The sequence below is a fragment of the Petaurus breviceps genome, unplaced genomic scaffold (assembly GCF_028583685.1).
Source record: "Petaurus breviceps papuanus isolate PSGF00001 unplaced genomic scaffold, PetGlider_PUasm1.0 90919, whole genome shotgun sequence".
Taxonomy (NCBI): Eukaryota; Metazoa; Chordata; class Mammalia; order Diprotodontia; family Petauridae; genus Petaurus; species Petaurus breviceps.
The window spans coordinates 35,839,026-35,854,798 of NW_027187378.1; the positions used below are offsets into that span (position 1 = coordinate 35,839,026).

The 15,773-nt window shown below is 35.8% G+C and overlaps 1 protein-coding gene across 6 annotated transcripts in view; it reads left to right on the forward strand.

The window, feature by feature from the left end:
• The window catches only part of RNF170 (ring finger protein 170), a 57,376-nt gene extending 50,292 nt beyond the window's left edge, over positions 1 to 7,084 (forward strand). For all 6 annotated transcript variants that reach the window (XM_069075799.1, XM_069075802.1, XM_069075796.1 and 3 more), the window contains exon 7: positions 4,138 to 7,084. In XM_069075799.1, the coding sequence (XP_068931900.1) occupies positions 4,138 to 4,407 (270 nt within the window). In that variant the 3' untranslated portion in view covers positions 4,408 to 7,084. The remainder of the gene's footprint in view (positions 1 to 4,137) is intronic.
• The last annotated feature ends 8,689 nt before the right edge of the window (positions 7,085 to 15,773 follow it).

Genomic DNA, 15,773 nt, shown 5'->3' on the forward strand with positions numbered 1-15,773 from the left:
AATATGTATTGACCAAGTTCCTGGACATTTGGTTTTTCCTTTGACTTTTGTCAATCACTGACTTAGTAACCTTGCCCAGGAGCTTTCCCAAGGAATAAATTTCTCTCATAAAAAATTGATTAAAATAATTTTTTTAAGTTGGGAGTAAGGGGCTAAATGAAACAAAAATATAATATTGAAACTTTTTTTAAAGCCTATATAATTTTTAGGTTTTGTTTGGAGGACAGTGGTAAAGGAAGTAGAGACTAGCAACCACAACTGTAATAGTCAAACTTGAGGGAAATGGGGAATTATGAACACATAGATATACTCAAAAAAAATGAGAATAAGTTAGAACTTGATAGTTTTGCTCTTAAGTCTGTTAACTATAATGTTCCCAACAATGTCCTTTGGTCAAGTCTTGTTCCTAAGCTATATTTTTTAATACATTGTTGTATTTATTCCAAAACTTTTTCATTATTTTATTTTGGTTGCCCAGGGAAAATGTAGTAAACTAAAATATAACTCTCATTTTTGCAGTTTTAATCTGGTATCTTCAAAAGTTTTATAAATGACTCTAGAAAGAATTTTTACAATTTAACATAAAATGTGTTATTACCAATAAGCAAGCACTCAGAAATTACCAAGATCCATTCTTACAAATCATACATGATCATACCTTGTTCAATGGTATCATGCAAATAAAAGCATGTAGGTAGGATTGAAGGAGGCACAGACCTTTACATGTTAAAGTAATGTGTGGGCCTCCTTGTTTAGCTATACTACTATGTTCTGTTCATTACAAGGTATTTTGGAACTTTCTGAACCATATTTAATCCAAAAATCATCCATACCTCACTGATAATAGCTGGCATTTATATAATACACTAAGATTTTCAGAGCACTTTACAAGTATTATATCATTTGATCCTCACAACAACCCTGGGAGGTAAGGTGTTATTATCCCCATTTTACTGATGAGGAAACTGAGGAAGACAGCTTCAATGACTTGTCCAGGGTTACAGGGATAAAATGTGTCTGAGACAGGAATTGAATGCTGTCCACCACTGTGTTTTATTAGTCTTTGAAAACAAACAGAACAGCCTTTGAAAAGCTAACATGTTTAAAATACAAGAATTATCATATATAGATGCCAAAATGATATGAACTATGCAGAAAGTGATAGGCTACATGAAAGGGATACTAAAGGGGTGGGTATGACAAAGATCCTGCTGTCAAGAAGCTTACTTCAATACAATTTGAGGGGAAGGATGATATATTAAAAAATAATTATGATAAAAGGGAGGGTGTGACAATAGTGACTAACATATACTTTAGAGCTCACAAAGCACTTTTATCTATATTATATCAGTTGAGCCTTCAACAACCCCTGTGAGGCTATTATTTTGCCCATTTTACAAAAATAAGGAAACTGGCTAAAGAGTTTAAGTGATTTTCAGGGTCACAAGGATAATAGTAAATATCTGAAGCTGGATTCACACTCGGGTCTTGCTGCCTCCAAGGCCAGCATTCTAGTCACTGCTCTCACTTGAGAGGTTGAAATAATGTGTAATGAAAAATATGAGGAAAAAGAGAGATCATTTTCAACTGCAGAGGAAGACTTCATAAAAGAATTAACAATTAAGTTAGGCCCTGAAGGAAGAAATTTCAGCAATGTAGCTAAAGATCTAGGGAATTCATTCCAGGAATCCAGGAATACCTGAACAGAGTGAGGAAAGAGTAAGACAGGAACAGATAGTGGTCCAGTTTACCTGGAATATAAAATACATGAAGGAAAGTAGTATATAATCAGGTTGAAACAAGATTCTGGAGGGAGAGCTCTGAATGCCAGGAATGGGTTTTTTCAGTATGCACTGGGGAGCTAAGGAAGTTGTAGAGTGGAGTTCTGTGGTCTAAGCAGTGACTTAGGAAGACGACTATGAAGGGTGAATTGTAGAGGGGATACAGTGGAGGCAGAAAAAACAATAGAAGTTTATTACATCAATCCACAAGGTAATAGGAGTGTAAAAAGACAGGCAACCTGTGAAAAGGATCAGATAGCTCTACAAATGTAAGTCTGACAGATAATGGTCATACTATTATTAACATTAATTGAGAAGTTAAGGGGAGGGCCAAAGTTTGGGGAAGAAGGGAATGATGAATTAAGTTTTACAAATATTGAGTTTGAGTTGCCAGTGGGGCATCATGTAGGTTGCAGTATCTAATAGGCAGCTAGAAATATAGTACTATAGTTTTAAGAAAAGTTTAGGGGGGTAGAGATAGAGATTTGGGGAGGTCATTTTCAAGTGGGTAGTGAATGAAGTTCTGGGAATTGATGGGATCACTAAAGGTTTATGTATATAGAGAGGAAGAAGAAGGACCACCTTAGAGGTCCCCCATGTTTATATGGGTTAGGAAAAAAATAGAAATTATGAGAAAAGTATGAGAGAGATTTGCGCCAAAAATTCTGTATCACAAAAGACAAAGGGTGGAGAAGATATTAAGAAGATGGAGATGGAGAGTAGTGTCCTGTAGCAGAAAGGTCAAATAGGATAAAAACAGTTAACAGATCATTAAATTAAACAACATTAGAGTGAGTGATTCCAGTAGAACAGTGGGAATAGAAGCCATCTTGTCAGGAATTTAGGAGTAAGTATGTGTGGCAGTGAGCATTGACTGGTTTAGGATTTTGGCAGATAACAGTATAATAACTTGAGGAACTAGCCAGGTCAAAGGAAGGATTTTTTTTTTAAATAGGGAGTAACTAAGTAAGCTGACAGAAAGGAGAAGGAAAGATTGAAGATGTATGGAAGAGAGGATAACTGATGAAGCAAGGTCAAGAAGATGGGAGGAGATGGGATCAAGAGAAGGGGTTGGTGATGGGAGCACAAGTTAACCATGTCAAGAAGGGTCACATAAATTAGAAAAAAAACATTAAACAGTGTAAATGAAGGAAAGTAGATACTTTGACATAAGAGAATACTTTTTAACATATTTTTGGATTGGCAAATTCTTAGGAAAATATAATGACTATATAACAAGACTTGTAATTAGTATATTGTAAGCACTGATGGGAGTTAAATATATAATTCTCTATAGCTAAGAATATTTGTTCATTGTCTAGCTAGAAAATATTTAAAAAGTTGTTATCTGTAGTAATATTAAGTAAAAATAGATACTTTGGTAATATCTAGAGTTTACCTAACCATCAAATTATTCAAATTGAACATACAGGAAGTTTTATTAAATATAAAATATCTTTCAAAATTGGAAACCTATCAGTTTTTAAATGTCATTTTAAGATTTTGCATTTTACTTGTAAAAAATATAAAATTTATATATTTTACTTCAAATTAATTTTTTAAGGCAAAGTTGTTTTTTACCTTTTTTGATGATGATCCTAATAACTTGGTGACTCATGTTTCCAACCATCCTTAAAAATCTTTCAGATAGTAGTCAAATGACTAGACAGGTCCTGCTCAAATTCAGATAATCCATTAGAGTCATTAGTTTACAGCTAAATACTTGGACAAGGAAAATATCTAAACTCTAATAACTCAGACAGGTACTGCTTTCTCTGCCTTTCAGAGTTGCCAAAGTGGTTCTTACAGGTTTACATCTTAAAAGTAACGAATTTTCCTTTGCTTATCTGAACTTAGAGTCAACTTGACATTTTGATTTCATCTTCAAAGTGTGTTGACCCTTTAGTTTGTTTCAAATGTTGTATTAGTGAGAGACAGAGAGGCATTGTGTCTGAGTAGTGGAGAGCTAGGAAGACCCAGGCTCAAATTTTGCTCTTGCCTTTTAGTGGCTATGTGGCCATGGATTTAATGTTTCTGAATCTTAGGCAACTTTCTAAATCTCCTAAATTATGTAACAGACTAAATGCATTCTGCACTGATGGAAGGAATTCCATTAAGGAAATTATAGATCCTTGATGTATTAATGTGTAGTAGCTTATGTGTGTGTGATATGTATATACACAACATATATGTATGTGGTACTAACAGTACATCTATTTTAAAAGAAGCCAGTAATTAAATAAGGATTCGTTAATTATAAGTTATAAGTCATAGATGTGGTAGCATCAGTATTCTGGGACTGAGAAGTTCATATTGTGAAATATTATTATATGTGTTTGTTTTTCCCTCCTGCCAGATTGTGGAAAGAATTATGGATCTGCCCACTTTACTGAGACATGCATTCAGGGAAATGTTTTCAGTTGGGGGCCTTTTCTGGATGTTCCGCATCAGGATATTACTTTGTTTACTGGCAGCTTTTTTCTATCTGATATCACCCTTGGATTTTGTTCCTGAAGCCTTGTTTGGAATTCTAGGGTTTCTAGATGATTTTTTTGTCATCTTTTTAATGCTTATATACATCTCCATCATGTATCGAGAAGTATTAACACAAAGGCTAAATAGATGAAATAAATGAATGTTGCTTGAGCTTATGTGGAAAACCATTCAAGGGAACCATAACAAAACACTTGAATATCATTTTGCAGGTTCAAAAACATCTTAGGAAATTTTGCTAACTGGAACTGTATCTCAGTGTATTGGAGGTTGTGATACTGAAGCTAGATTTATAACCATCTAAGCAATGTTCATTTGTTCAGTAACTAGCTACATAAAATAGTATCTTCTGAGAAAGTCACTATATGGGGCAGGGTTAAGTGAAAAGGAATGTTTTTATATTTTGACTTTACCTATCCCTCAAAACTAAACCAACTGGCTACGTAGAAAGTTATTAAATATGCAGTTTATCTACTACCTTCCTATATGAAATATAAATATTATGACAATTTTCTTGTTATAGTAAAATGTTACATAAAATTTTTAAAGTCGTTATCTTTTAGCATTTACTATGTTTTGTGCAGTTGCAATACAATTTTGCTTTTCCATTCCAGCATAACAACTTTTGTCAGCTAAAGCTAAAAGAACTTTAACCTTGCACAGGATTCATTTAATTCTTACATTAGCTTGCATAAAACAATTTTAATAAATTCCAAATTTCATAGCCTAGTGCAATGCCTTACAGATAGTAAGCACTCAATAAATGTTTGTTGATTGAACAAAACATATACATTTCTTCTTAACCAAAACACTTAATTATGATACTTAAATCCATAGCTTGATCTTAGAAATCTGAAAAGGGGAAAACTGAATCCAGGAAGCTCAACAAAATGGCTAAATCATGGTAGTTGGATGAATCTAACAGGAATAAAGCCAATTCTCATGAATTGAGTACAAAACTTGAATCATAAAGAACAACTAATTAACACTACCAGAAGAGAACCTTTTAGCTTCATTCAGTTCAAGCCTGGGGTGTGTTAATGCATTGGTGAGATCACAAAATGAGTAAGAAAAAAAATTTCTTTTCCTGAGAGTTGACACGTGCTCTAAAAATTTCCTCAACTGACTTAACCTGGAATAGTTCTTTAATGAGCTTTGTCACAATTACAGTATCAAGGGACAGCTAGTTCCTAATGTATCAATGATGACAGATAATGAAAACTAATAGCCTTATTGGTGAACATTTATTGAGCCCCTACTGTGTGTAATACTGTCCTTGGCATCAAGAGGGAAACAATCAGAAAATCCTATTTGTAATTCATTGATACAGACATCATCTTGGTACTGACTTTAAATAATGATAGCCTTATTTCAGTTTTTTCTGTGCTAGAGGACAGTAACTGGCTGTTGATATCTACAGCAGAACAAAAGAGATATATAAGGTGACATATTATACCATATTTTGTTTAGGTAGGAAGGATTTGGGGATTTATCATTTGGAGCAAAAGACCGGAATACAGCTCTGAAAGTGTTTCAATACAGTCTTCATTTCTATGGGATAATTTAGGTGTGAGTCTCAAGCAGAAAATGGACTGGGTACTTTCTCCCCATTGTTTATAAAAGCATCATTCCTACAGTGACTCATCATAAAAGGGAAGAACAGCAGCTATGAGAATTTTTGCTACACATACATTTACTAAACTCTGAGGGATTCTGGAATTCCTTAAGTCAAGAATAAATCTGACTTGGGATACAAAATTGAATTATCTTGTGAAAAAAAGGAACTATCCACTATTAAAATTCTGATAAACATTGTTTTTATTTTATATTCTGTATAAAGGTATTTTTGTCACAATTTGTAGCATTTTGAGAATTGTAATATTTGAAACTACATCAAGTTTAAAAAGGACATTTAAAAATTTATGGACCTTATGTTTATTGCATTCAGTTCTGGTGATGGATAGAAAGAGATTTTAAATTTAATGTATTTAAACCTCCAACCAAGTTAAGTACTTCACTTTTTAATCAGTGTTTGAAATCAGCTATGAATCCCATGACTCAAGATAAAAATCACACAAATCAAAGTGATGACACAGAGTGCCCCCAGGCGTGCATAATAAATTGATCAGTTGCCCAAACTCTGCCCATTGGTCAGATATTACAGCCACCACAATTTCTGGCATTTCAGTGGCAAATCTTCATTACTGCAACAAGAAAACAAAAGTGACTTGAATCACTTATTACTATGTGGATATCTACCTCACAGTTGTTATGGAGAAATAATACTTGAGTTTAAGCTTTGAATTTACATGTGCAAGTAATTTGCTCTTTGAAATAAAAGCAGTGTATCTCAAATGCTTGTTTTGCTATTACTTCTACAATGTATGTGCTCAGAAATTTTTAAGACAGACATGGAATGGTACCATGAAATGGTATTCAGTGTAATATTGTTCCTGCTTCATTTATCACTAATGTGTGTCAACCATTTCATTCCACTTATAATTTACTGTCTTTATTAATTTTTGCTATATGCCAAAAAAATTGAAAAACGACTGTGGTATCTCTTATTAATTGGTTCTACATTCATAGGTTTTTATATTTTATTTGCTCCCCCTTTGAAAACTGCTGGCCTCCTGACTCTAAATCATGTGTGAATTTTGAAGAAAAACAAGCCAACGTTTCATACTTAGTCATGGCTCCAAATTCAAATGTGCAAAAGCTTAAGTGATTTTTCATTTCTTATTTGTATTTATCATATGTATCACAATTAATAAACATACTAGCAGACTGGCCAAGTATAGTATAACAAAGTGATTTTCTAATAGGGGACTTTTTTGCCTTTGCCTGTTTAACTTGTTCTTTAGTTCTTCCTTCTCTAGGAAAATGACTTTTCCTTATGACTCTGTTTACTCACTTTTAACTTATAAATTATTATCTGTTCTGAATGTTCTGTGTTCTTATCTGCATATATCTTTTTGCTCCCTAAAATACTACATAAGTAGGTAATTAGGTTCCTTATGAGAGTTTAGTCAGAATCAGATTGGCTTTTCAAAAAAAAAAATGTAATTATTCCATTTTTTTGCCTTTGGTTCCTTTTTTGTGATCAGAATTAAGTCTCTTTCCCAAACAGGTCAGTAAAACATAAGTTCTTCCACTAACACCATCCTTGTACCTTGCTCTGCCAGAATTTCTGGCAGGGCCAAGACAATGGTATGTGTCTCTGGAGAATACCCAGTATTAATTAGTACCACCCTCCCACTCCTAGTGATGATGTTTTAGCTTGCAAAACTGTTCTACCAATAAGATTCTACAGATAAGTTTTTTAAAAATGAAAACTGAAAAACCACCAACTAATTAAAGGCACATGACGTGTCCTATATCTTAAATTATTTTTACTTTTAAAAACAAGTATTTTAAAATGCCTTCTTATATCCAATACCAAGATAAGAAGACTTTGTCCAAGTATTAATTTTCTATATATTCTGTAATTAGCTGGCTCTGATCAATAAGAACAGCTTGGTTTTACATCACTATAGTTAATAAACCAAATTAGCATTAGCATTTCCACTCAATGTTGTACTTTATATAAAAATAGAACTCTTAAAATGTCAGAGCTAATTCCTCTGATCTGATTTGAAAATATTACATGTCAATTAGGTTTTTAAAAAATTATTTCTTTTTAGTTTAAAGCATTAACTTTTATAAGATTTTGCATTCTAAATTTCTCCCCTCCCTCCCTCTCAACTTGTTCTTAAATTTTGTAAACCCTGGAAAACGAGTATTACCATTCCCCACCCCCTTCATAAATCCTTATCATATATCATTAAAATTCATTTGCATGTCATGGCATCACCTCCCTGATTAGGTGGACAACACAGTTTGCTTTCTCTTTCCTTCCTTTTCTTTCCTCACTCTCCACATAGGGTATCTATCCTTACCTGGCAGTGCTCTGCCCAAAGGGAATATTAATTTTAATCTCTCAAACTTTTGTTTTGTTTTTCTCTTAAAGACCAGCCTTAACCTCAAATACTCTGGTCACAGATCAAGCCCTATTTGGTCACAGTTTGAGCCATGATTGGCTAAGAATGAATGTAAATAACAACTGTGTCTGTTTTGGTCAGAAACCCTGAGGTTCTTCCCCTCTCAGAAACATTTTTTTTTAAGAGGCCATTCGTTGCCTCATTTTTTATTAAGCTTTCATCACTGAATGCACACTGCCTCAAACTATTAAACTTAGCTTGAAAAGGCAAAGGTCCCTCACTGCATCCTGGGCCATCTCCAGTCATCCTGATCTATCTCTGGCCACTGGACCCAGAAGACTCTGGAGGAGAAAGTTAGGCTGATGACTTTGCGCAAGCCTCCCTCACTTAAATCCTATTCACCTTCATATCATAGTATCACCTCCCAGTTGTCATGATCCTCTTTAAGAACAGGGACAAATGGGGTGGCCAGGTAGCACAGTGAGTAAGAGCACCGGCTCCAGTGTCGGGATTTGAATCCCGGGCTCAGACAGCACTCGCCCAGAAACACCTGGCCGTGTAACCTTGAGCAAGTTACTTAACCCCAATTGCTTAGGGGCGGCCAGATGGCTCAGCAAGTAAGAGCACCGGCTCCAGTGTCAGGATGACCTGGGGATCAAATCTGGGCTCAGATACTTAGCACCACACCCAGAAATAACTGGCCCTGTAACCTTGAGCAAGTTACTTAACCCCAATTGCTTAAAAAAAAAAGTTTTTTTTTTAAAAGAACAAGGACAAATAACAGCATAAATCCTAAATCAGCAATATAGCATAATAATCACTGACATTTGCATATCACTGTAAGGTCTTTAAAGTTGTTTACATAATATTTCATTTATCTTCAAGAGCTTGAGAGAAGGAAGCTATTTTTCCCATCTTACAGATGAGAAAACTGAGGTTGACAGCAATAAGGTGGCATTGCCCAGAGGTCCACAACTATTAAGTGTCTAAAGCTGAAAATGAACTGTCTTCTAACTCCAAGTTTAATATACTATCCACCACATAACTTCAATCACTGGACAGGGGGCCAACCTGGATGCCGCACTGTGTGACCATGGATGGGCACTGAGGGATTCACAGACAAAAAAACATTTCTTGTTCTCAGGGATCTAACAGGAAACACATGAACATAAACAGGGTGTCCTAAAAGTCTTAGGGCAGTTATAAGCTTACATAACTTGGTTCTAAGACTTTGGGGTTATTTAAGATTGTGTATGTATATGTGCAGGTTTACACACACACACACACACACACCCATATATCTGCACATACATATCTGGATATAGTACATCTACAGGCATACACAATTTACATAAAATGAAGATAAGGTCGTTTGGGAAGGGAGTGCATGAGCACCTTCCTGCAAGATGGTGAGTTTAATCTTGAAGGAAGCCAAGGATTCTGAGTCCAGGTGAGGAAGGAGTGGATTCTAAGCAGAGGGGGACAAGCCAGGGCAAAGAATGTGGAGGGGAAATGGAACATTTCGTGGGCAGAATAACAATAAGGAGGTCTTTATGGCCAATTTACAGTGTGTATGTAAGAACACTGGGAAGGTAGGTTGTGAAGAGTTTCAAATGCCAAACTGAGGAGTTTCTACATTTGAACCTAGAGGAAATAGTCACTAGAATCTATTGATTCACTTACTAACTGGAGGCAGGGTGACAGTGGGACCTACACTTTAAGAAAATCACTCTGTATGGAAGAAGGATTGGAGCAGGAAGAGGCTGGCAGTAGGGAGCCCAGATAAGAGGCTACTGCAGTAGTCCAGGAAAGAAAGGATATGAGCTTAAATAGATTTGTGGCTGTGTTGAAAAGTAAAGATGGCATGGATTTGAGAGATGTTGTAGACCTAGAAATGGCCAATTGGCAACTAATTGGATATGTGGGGTAAAAATGAGGAATCAGGAATGAAACTAAGGCAATGACCCTGGGAGAGGTGGATATCCTTGAAAGCAATAAGAAAATTCATGTGGGGGGTGGGGGAGGGCGGTGTTGGGGGGAAAAAGGCAGAGTTACATTTTGGACTGCCAATTCAAAATATCTAGTAGCTGGTGATACAGACCTAGAGCTCAGGAGACAGTACCGCTGGATATGTAGATCTAGAAGTCATCAGCATACAAATAAACGAGGACAAAGGTTCACATATCTTCATTACTTTGAAAAATCCATTGATTTCTGCCCCCAGTAGGAGAGTCAGCCACACTTTATAAAGAGAGAAATTAGTCTTGTTTGCAGCACAAGTGCATGGGCAATGTTACCTATCCAGGCCCTGTGAAATTAAAAATTTCAATTCAACAGAAGAAGTTTTTGCAAGACATTGCAGACAGTTTAGATACTAGACAGAAGGATTAAATAAAACAAAGTTCTTGTATTTATGGTATAATAGGAGGATAAGATACAGGTAACTAGGGGGCAGAGCTAAGATGGCAGAGTAAAAGCAGGAACTAACTTGAACTCATCCCCAATTACTTCCAACACCAAAAAAAATGACTCTAAAATGACCGAGTGAAATACATGTCCAGCTGAAGTCAGCCTGGCAAGCTGAAAGGGTGTATCACACCAGGCTGGGAGCCAAGCATAAACCAGTGGCACAGATCAGCTGAGGCAGACCTCAGGGGACTGAATCACTGGCAGCTGTGGCTGCCTTAATTGCCAAAGAAAAAGTAAAAGGTCAGTGAGAAAACTGTTGGACCTGTGTGAGAGAAGAGCCTGGTCTGGCCCCCTAGGGTAGGGGAGGTGGTGGTGGCTTCGGAGAGGCTGCTTCTGGGACTCCGGGCCCACAGATAGTGGGGGGTAGGGGGGGCAAGTGGTTGACCAGAGGGCAATTGCAGGAATCTTTGCTGGCGCTGAGGCAAGATTCTTTTGCTTTGCCCTGCTTGGAACTGGGTTGTAGTCTTGGGTGGTGGTCCTGGGGTGAGGAGGAGTGCCAGCATGGCAGAGCTTATTGAGGCTGTGGAGAGGCAATCCTCCTCACAGTTCTGAGGTAGGTGCCCAGAAGAGGCTCTGACAGCAGCTTCGCAAAACCCCAGAAATTTGGGACACAGCATTCTCCATTCTGGAAGTAGAGTTCCACCGTGGTGGTAAAGAGCTCAAAAGTCAAGTAATTGAAAAAAAAAATGAATGAATAAATAAAATAAAACAAAAACAAAAAAACCAATGAGGGGCAGCTAGGTGGCACAGTGAATAGAGCACCGGCTCTGGAGTCAGGAGGACCTGAGTTCAAATCCAGCCTCAGACACTTAACACAAAACTAGCTGCATGATCTTAGGCAAGTCACTTAACTGCTATCACCCTACCGTCCCCCCTCCAAAAAGCAAAACAAAAACAAAAGTCAAGTAATTGGCTTGCAAGATGAGCAAACAGAGGAAGAGAAATCAGACTATAGAATCATTCTTTGGCAAAAGAAGATCAAAACAGAACCAGAAGAAGACAAAGTCAAAACTCCTGCATCAAAAGTCTCTAAGAAGAATATGAACTGGTCACAGGCCATGGAGGAGCTAAAGAAGGATTCTGAAAATCAAGTAAGGGAAGTAGAGGAAAAATTAAGAAGAGAAATGAGAGTGAAGCAAGAAAATCATGAAAAATGAGTCAACAGCCTGCTAAAGGAGACCCCCCAAAATAATGAAGAAAATAGCACCTTAAAAATAGACTAACTCAAATGGCAAAAGCTGCAGGTAACTATTCACAGTAATATGTGGTAACTCTACCAGAGATAACAAAATAAAGTGCTATGTTGAGGTCAGAAGGGAAAGTCAGTACTGACTGGGGAGATAAGTTTTCAGAGGGTTGCTGTTTGAACTGGAACAGGGTAGAGGAGCAGTGAGTGAGAGAGTGCACATTCAGGAGCAAGAAATAAAAAATATTGTCAAACGACAATGAGTCCAGTTTGTCTGGAGCACAGTATATCTGGGGCAATATGAAATCAGCCTGAAAAGGTAGGGTATAACCAGATTACCGAAGGCCTTGAATTTTAGGCCATGGGTATTTTAAATGTTTCTTTGTAATAGTAATAGCTCTTTATGATAATACGATACCACTTTAAGTTTTGTAAACTACCTTAAATACATTACCTCATTTGATCTTTATCTGTGCAGAAGAAAAATGATTCCTTCAGCATTATGAAGGCTGATTTGGAAGAAAGTGGATTTAGGATGAGCTGTTAGAATATGTTGCCACAGTTATAGAATTATGGAATCTTGGAATTGAAATTAAGTCACTTTGTCCAACTTCTCACTAGGAATTCCCTCTATGTCACTGACAAGTGACCATGTAGTCTCCTTTTGAAAATCTACAGAAATATAGATCCTACTACCTCTCATGGTAGTAGAAGTACCTGCAAGGAAGACTGGGTGCTATGACAGATAGCTTTCATAACTGTTACGAAGTTTTCCTTTCTATTAAGCCCAAATCTACCACTGCAGATTATATGTGTTCCTTCTAATTCTGCTCTTGTTGGTTAACTTGAACAAATATAATCCTACTTGACAGTTTTATGGACCCTGGAAGACAGTTTCATGTTCCCCCTAAATCTTTTTCTCCAAGATGAGCATCCTTTGTCCATTCAATTGGTCTAGTATAGTCTCCAGGTACATCTTCAAACTGGCTTATTTTCTCTAGATGTACTTATTTATCAATCTTCCTAGAAGGCAACCTCCAGAACTGAACATAGTAATCCAAAGGGTAATTTACAGCTGAAGTATAAATTTCCTTTTCTGGACACTGACTCTATTAATGAAGCCTAATATACCATATTACAAATTCCAGCTGAATTTATGCCCAATTTGTGTTTTTCTTTTAGGTTTTGCTTGTAGGTGTTTTGGAGTCACTCTCTTTTACTAGTATCTGTCATTGGGACTCTTAGAGGGGTGGGCAGAATAAAGAATAGGAGGGCAAGAGAAAAGGGATTCTTTAAGAGGGTGGAATAGGGAGGTAGTGTTTAGATATCAAAACCTATGGGATACAGCAAAAGCAATAATCAGAGGAAAATTTATCTATAAATGCTTACATCAATAAAATAAAGAGCAGACCAATGAATCGGGTATACAATTTAAAAAACTAAAAAAGAACCAACTAAAAATGCCCAACTAAACACTAAATTGGAAATCCTAAAAATTAAAGGTAAGATTCACAAAATCAAATGTAAGAAAACAATTGAATTAAAAAATAAAACTAAAAGTTGGTTTTATAAAAAAAATAGATAAATCATTAATTAATATGATTTTTTTAAAGGGAAAAAACCAAAGCACTAGTATATAAAAATGAAAAGGGCAAACATACCACGAATGAAGAAGAAATAAAAGCAATTAAAGGAATTAATTTGCCCAATTATATGCCAACAAATTTAACAAAGTGAAATTACAAAAGGTCAAGAATATAGGAATAGAAAAAAATGTAAAGTAAAGATGTTTAACAGTACCAGATCTTAAAACTATATTATAAGGCAGCAATTATCAAAACTATTCTAGTACTGGTTAAGAAACAGAAATGCACCTACACCTAACCCTGAAAGCTGCTTGGCAGAACCTAGGCATAGATCAACATTTCACACAGTATACAAAGATAAGGTCAAAATGGGTTCATGGTTTAGACATAAAGGTGAAAATTGGTGAAGCATGGAAAATTTTACCTGTCAAATCTATGAATAAGGTAAAAATCTATCACCAAACAAGAGATAGAGAGCATTACAGGATATAAAATGGTTAATTTTGATTACATTAAATTCAAAAGTTTTGCACAAAGAAAACCAACAATGCAGCCAAGAAAAGAAAGAAAGGAGGAAACTGGAGGAAATTTTTGTAGTAAATTTATCTGATAAAGACCTCATTTCTCAAATACGAAGGGAATGGTATCAAATTTATAAAAATACAAGTCATTCTCCAACTGATAAATGGTCAAAGGATATGAGCAGGCAGTTCATCCAGAAGAAGAAATCAAAGCTATCTATAGGCATATGAAGAAGTGCTCTAAATCACTTTTGATTAGAGAAAGGCAAATTAAAACAACTCTGATATCACCTCATTCCTATCAGATTGGCTAATATGACAGAAAAGGAAAATGAAAAATGGAGATGTAGAAAAATTGTGACACTAATGCACTGCTGGTATTCTGAAGAGCAATTTGGAACCATGCCCAAAAGGCTATAAGACTGCATACCCTTTGACCCAGCAATACTACTACTAGATCTGTATCCCAAAGAGATAAAAAAAGGAAAAGGACCCACAGGTACAAAAATATTGATAGCAACTCTTCTTGTGGTGGCAAAAAATTGGAAAGTGAGGGGATGCTCATCTCCTCATTGGAGAATGGCTGAACAAGTTGTGGTATGTGATTGGAATAGTATATTATTGTTCTACAAGAAGTGACAAGCAGGATATTTTCAAATAAACCTGGAAAGACTTACATGAATTGATGCAAAATGAAGTGAATAGAATCTGGAAAATGCTGTATGCAGTAATAGCAATATTGTTCAATGAAGAACTATGAATGAGTCGGCTATTCTCAGCAATACAATGATCCAAGACAAATCTGAAGGACTTATGACAATGTTATCTCCAATAAAAGAACTAATGGAGTCTGAATGCACATTGAAGTATACTTTTTTTAACTTTATTTTTCTTGGTTTCTTGGGGGAGTTCTGCTTTTTCTTTTGAAGCATGGCTAACAAGGGAATGTTTTGCATGGAAGCACAAGTATAATCTATATCAAACTGCTTGCCTTCTCAAGTGAGAGGAGAGGAGGGAGGACAGAAGAGAGTTTGCAACTAAATTTTTTTTAATAAAAATGTTAATAAAATTTACATGTCATTGTGAAAATTTTTTTTAATTAAATTTTTTTAAGGTTACCTCCCATTAGCTTTTGCTACTGCCACAATACACAGCTGATTCACTTTGAGTTTACCATTCATTAAAACTCCTTTTATGACATGCTTCTCAAAGATGCATGATTTTATAACAATCCAGTTGTGTTACTAGCCCCACCCCCTTTTTACAGAGGGTACAAAAGAGATGTCTGGAGCATTAACTTGCTCAAAGTCACTGGGACAGTAAGTGGCAGTGTCAGAACTCAAAACCTCTGCTTCAAAGCTGGTAACCAAATTATTACACCAGGCTGCAATTCAAATCACCTTCCTCTAGTAGAGAATGCTCAGAAGTGAGTTTAAGTCATTGTGTTTCAAATGGAGAGACATTAGAGTATGGATGGGAGGTTTTAAATCTTTTTTTGTATATGAATCCCTCTTGGAAATCTGGTGAAGTCTATGATGTTTTTAAACAATAATGTTATTTAGCAAAATAATGTTTTTAAATGCATAAACCACATAAAATCACAAAAAGAAACCAATGATATTAAAATAGTTAGCAAAATATTTTTCAAAATAAATTCACAGACCCCAGGTTAAGAATCCCTATGTATTATTATAATAGTACAGATGGGTGATAACTGTGTCCTAATCTTATGTTTTGTCATTCATAATCATTGGTTT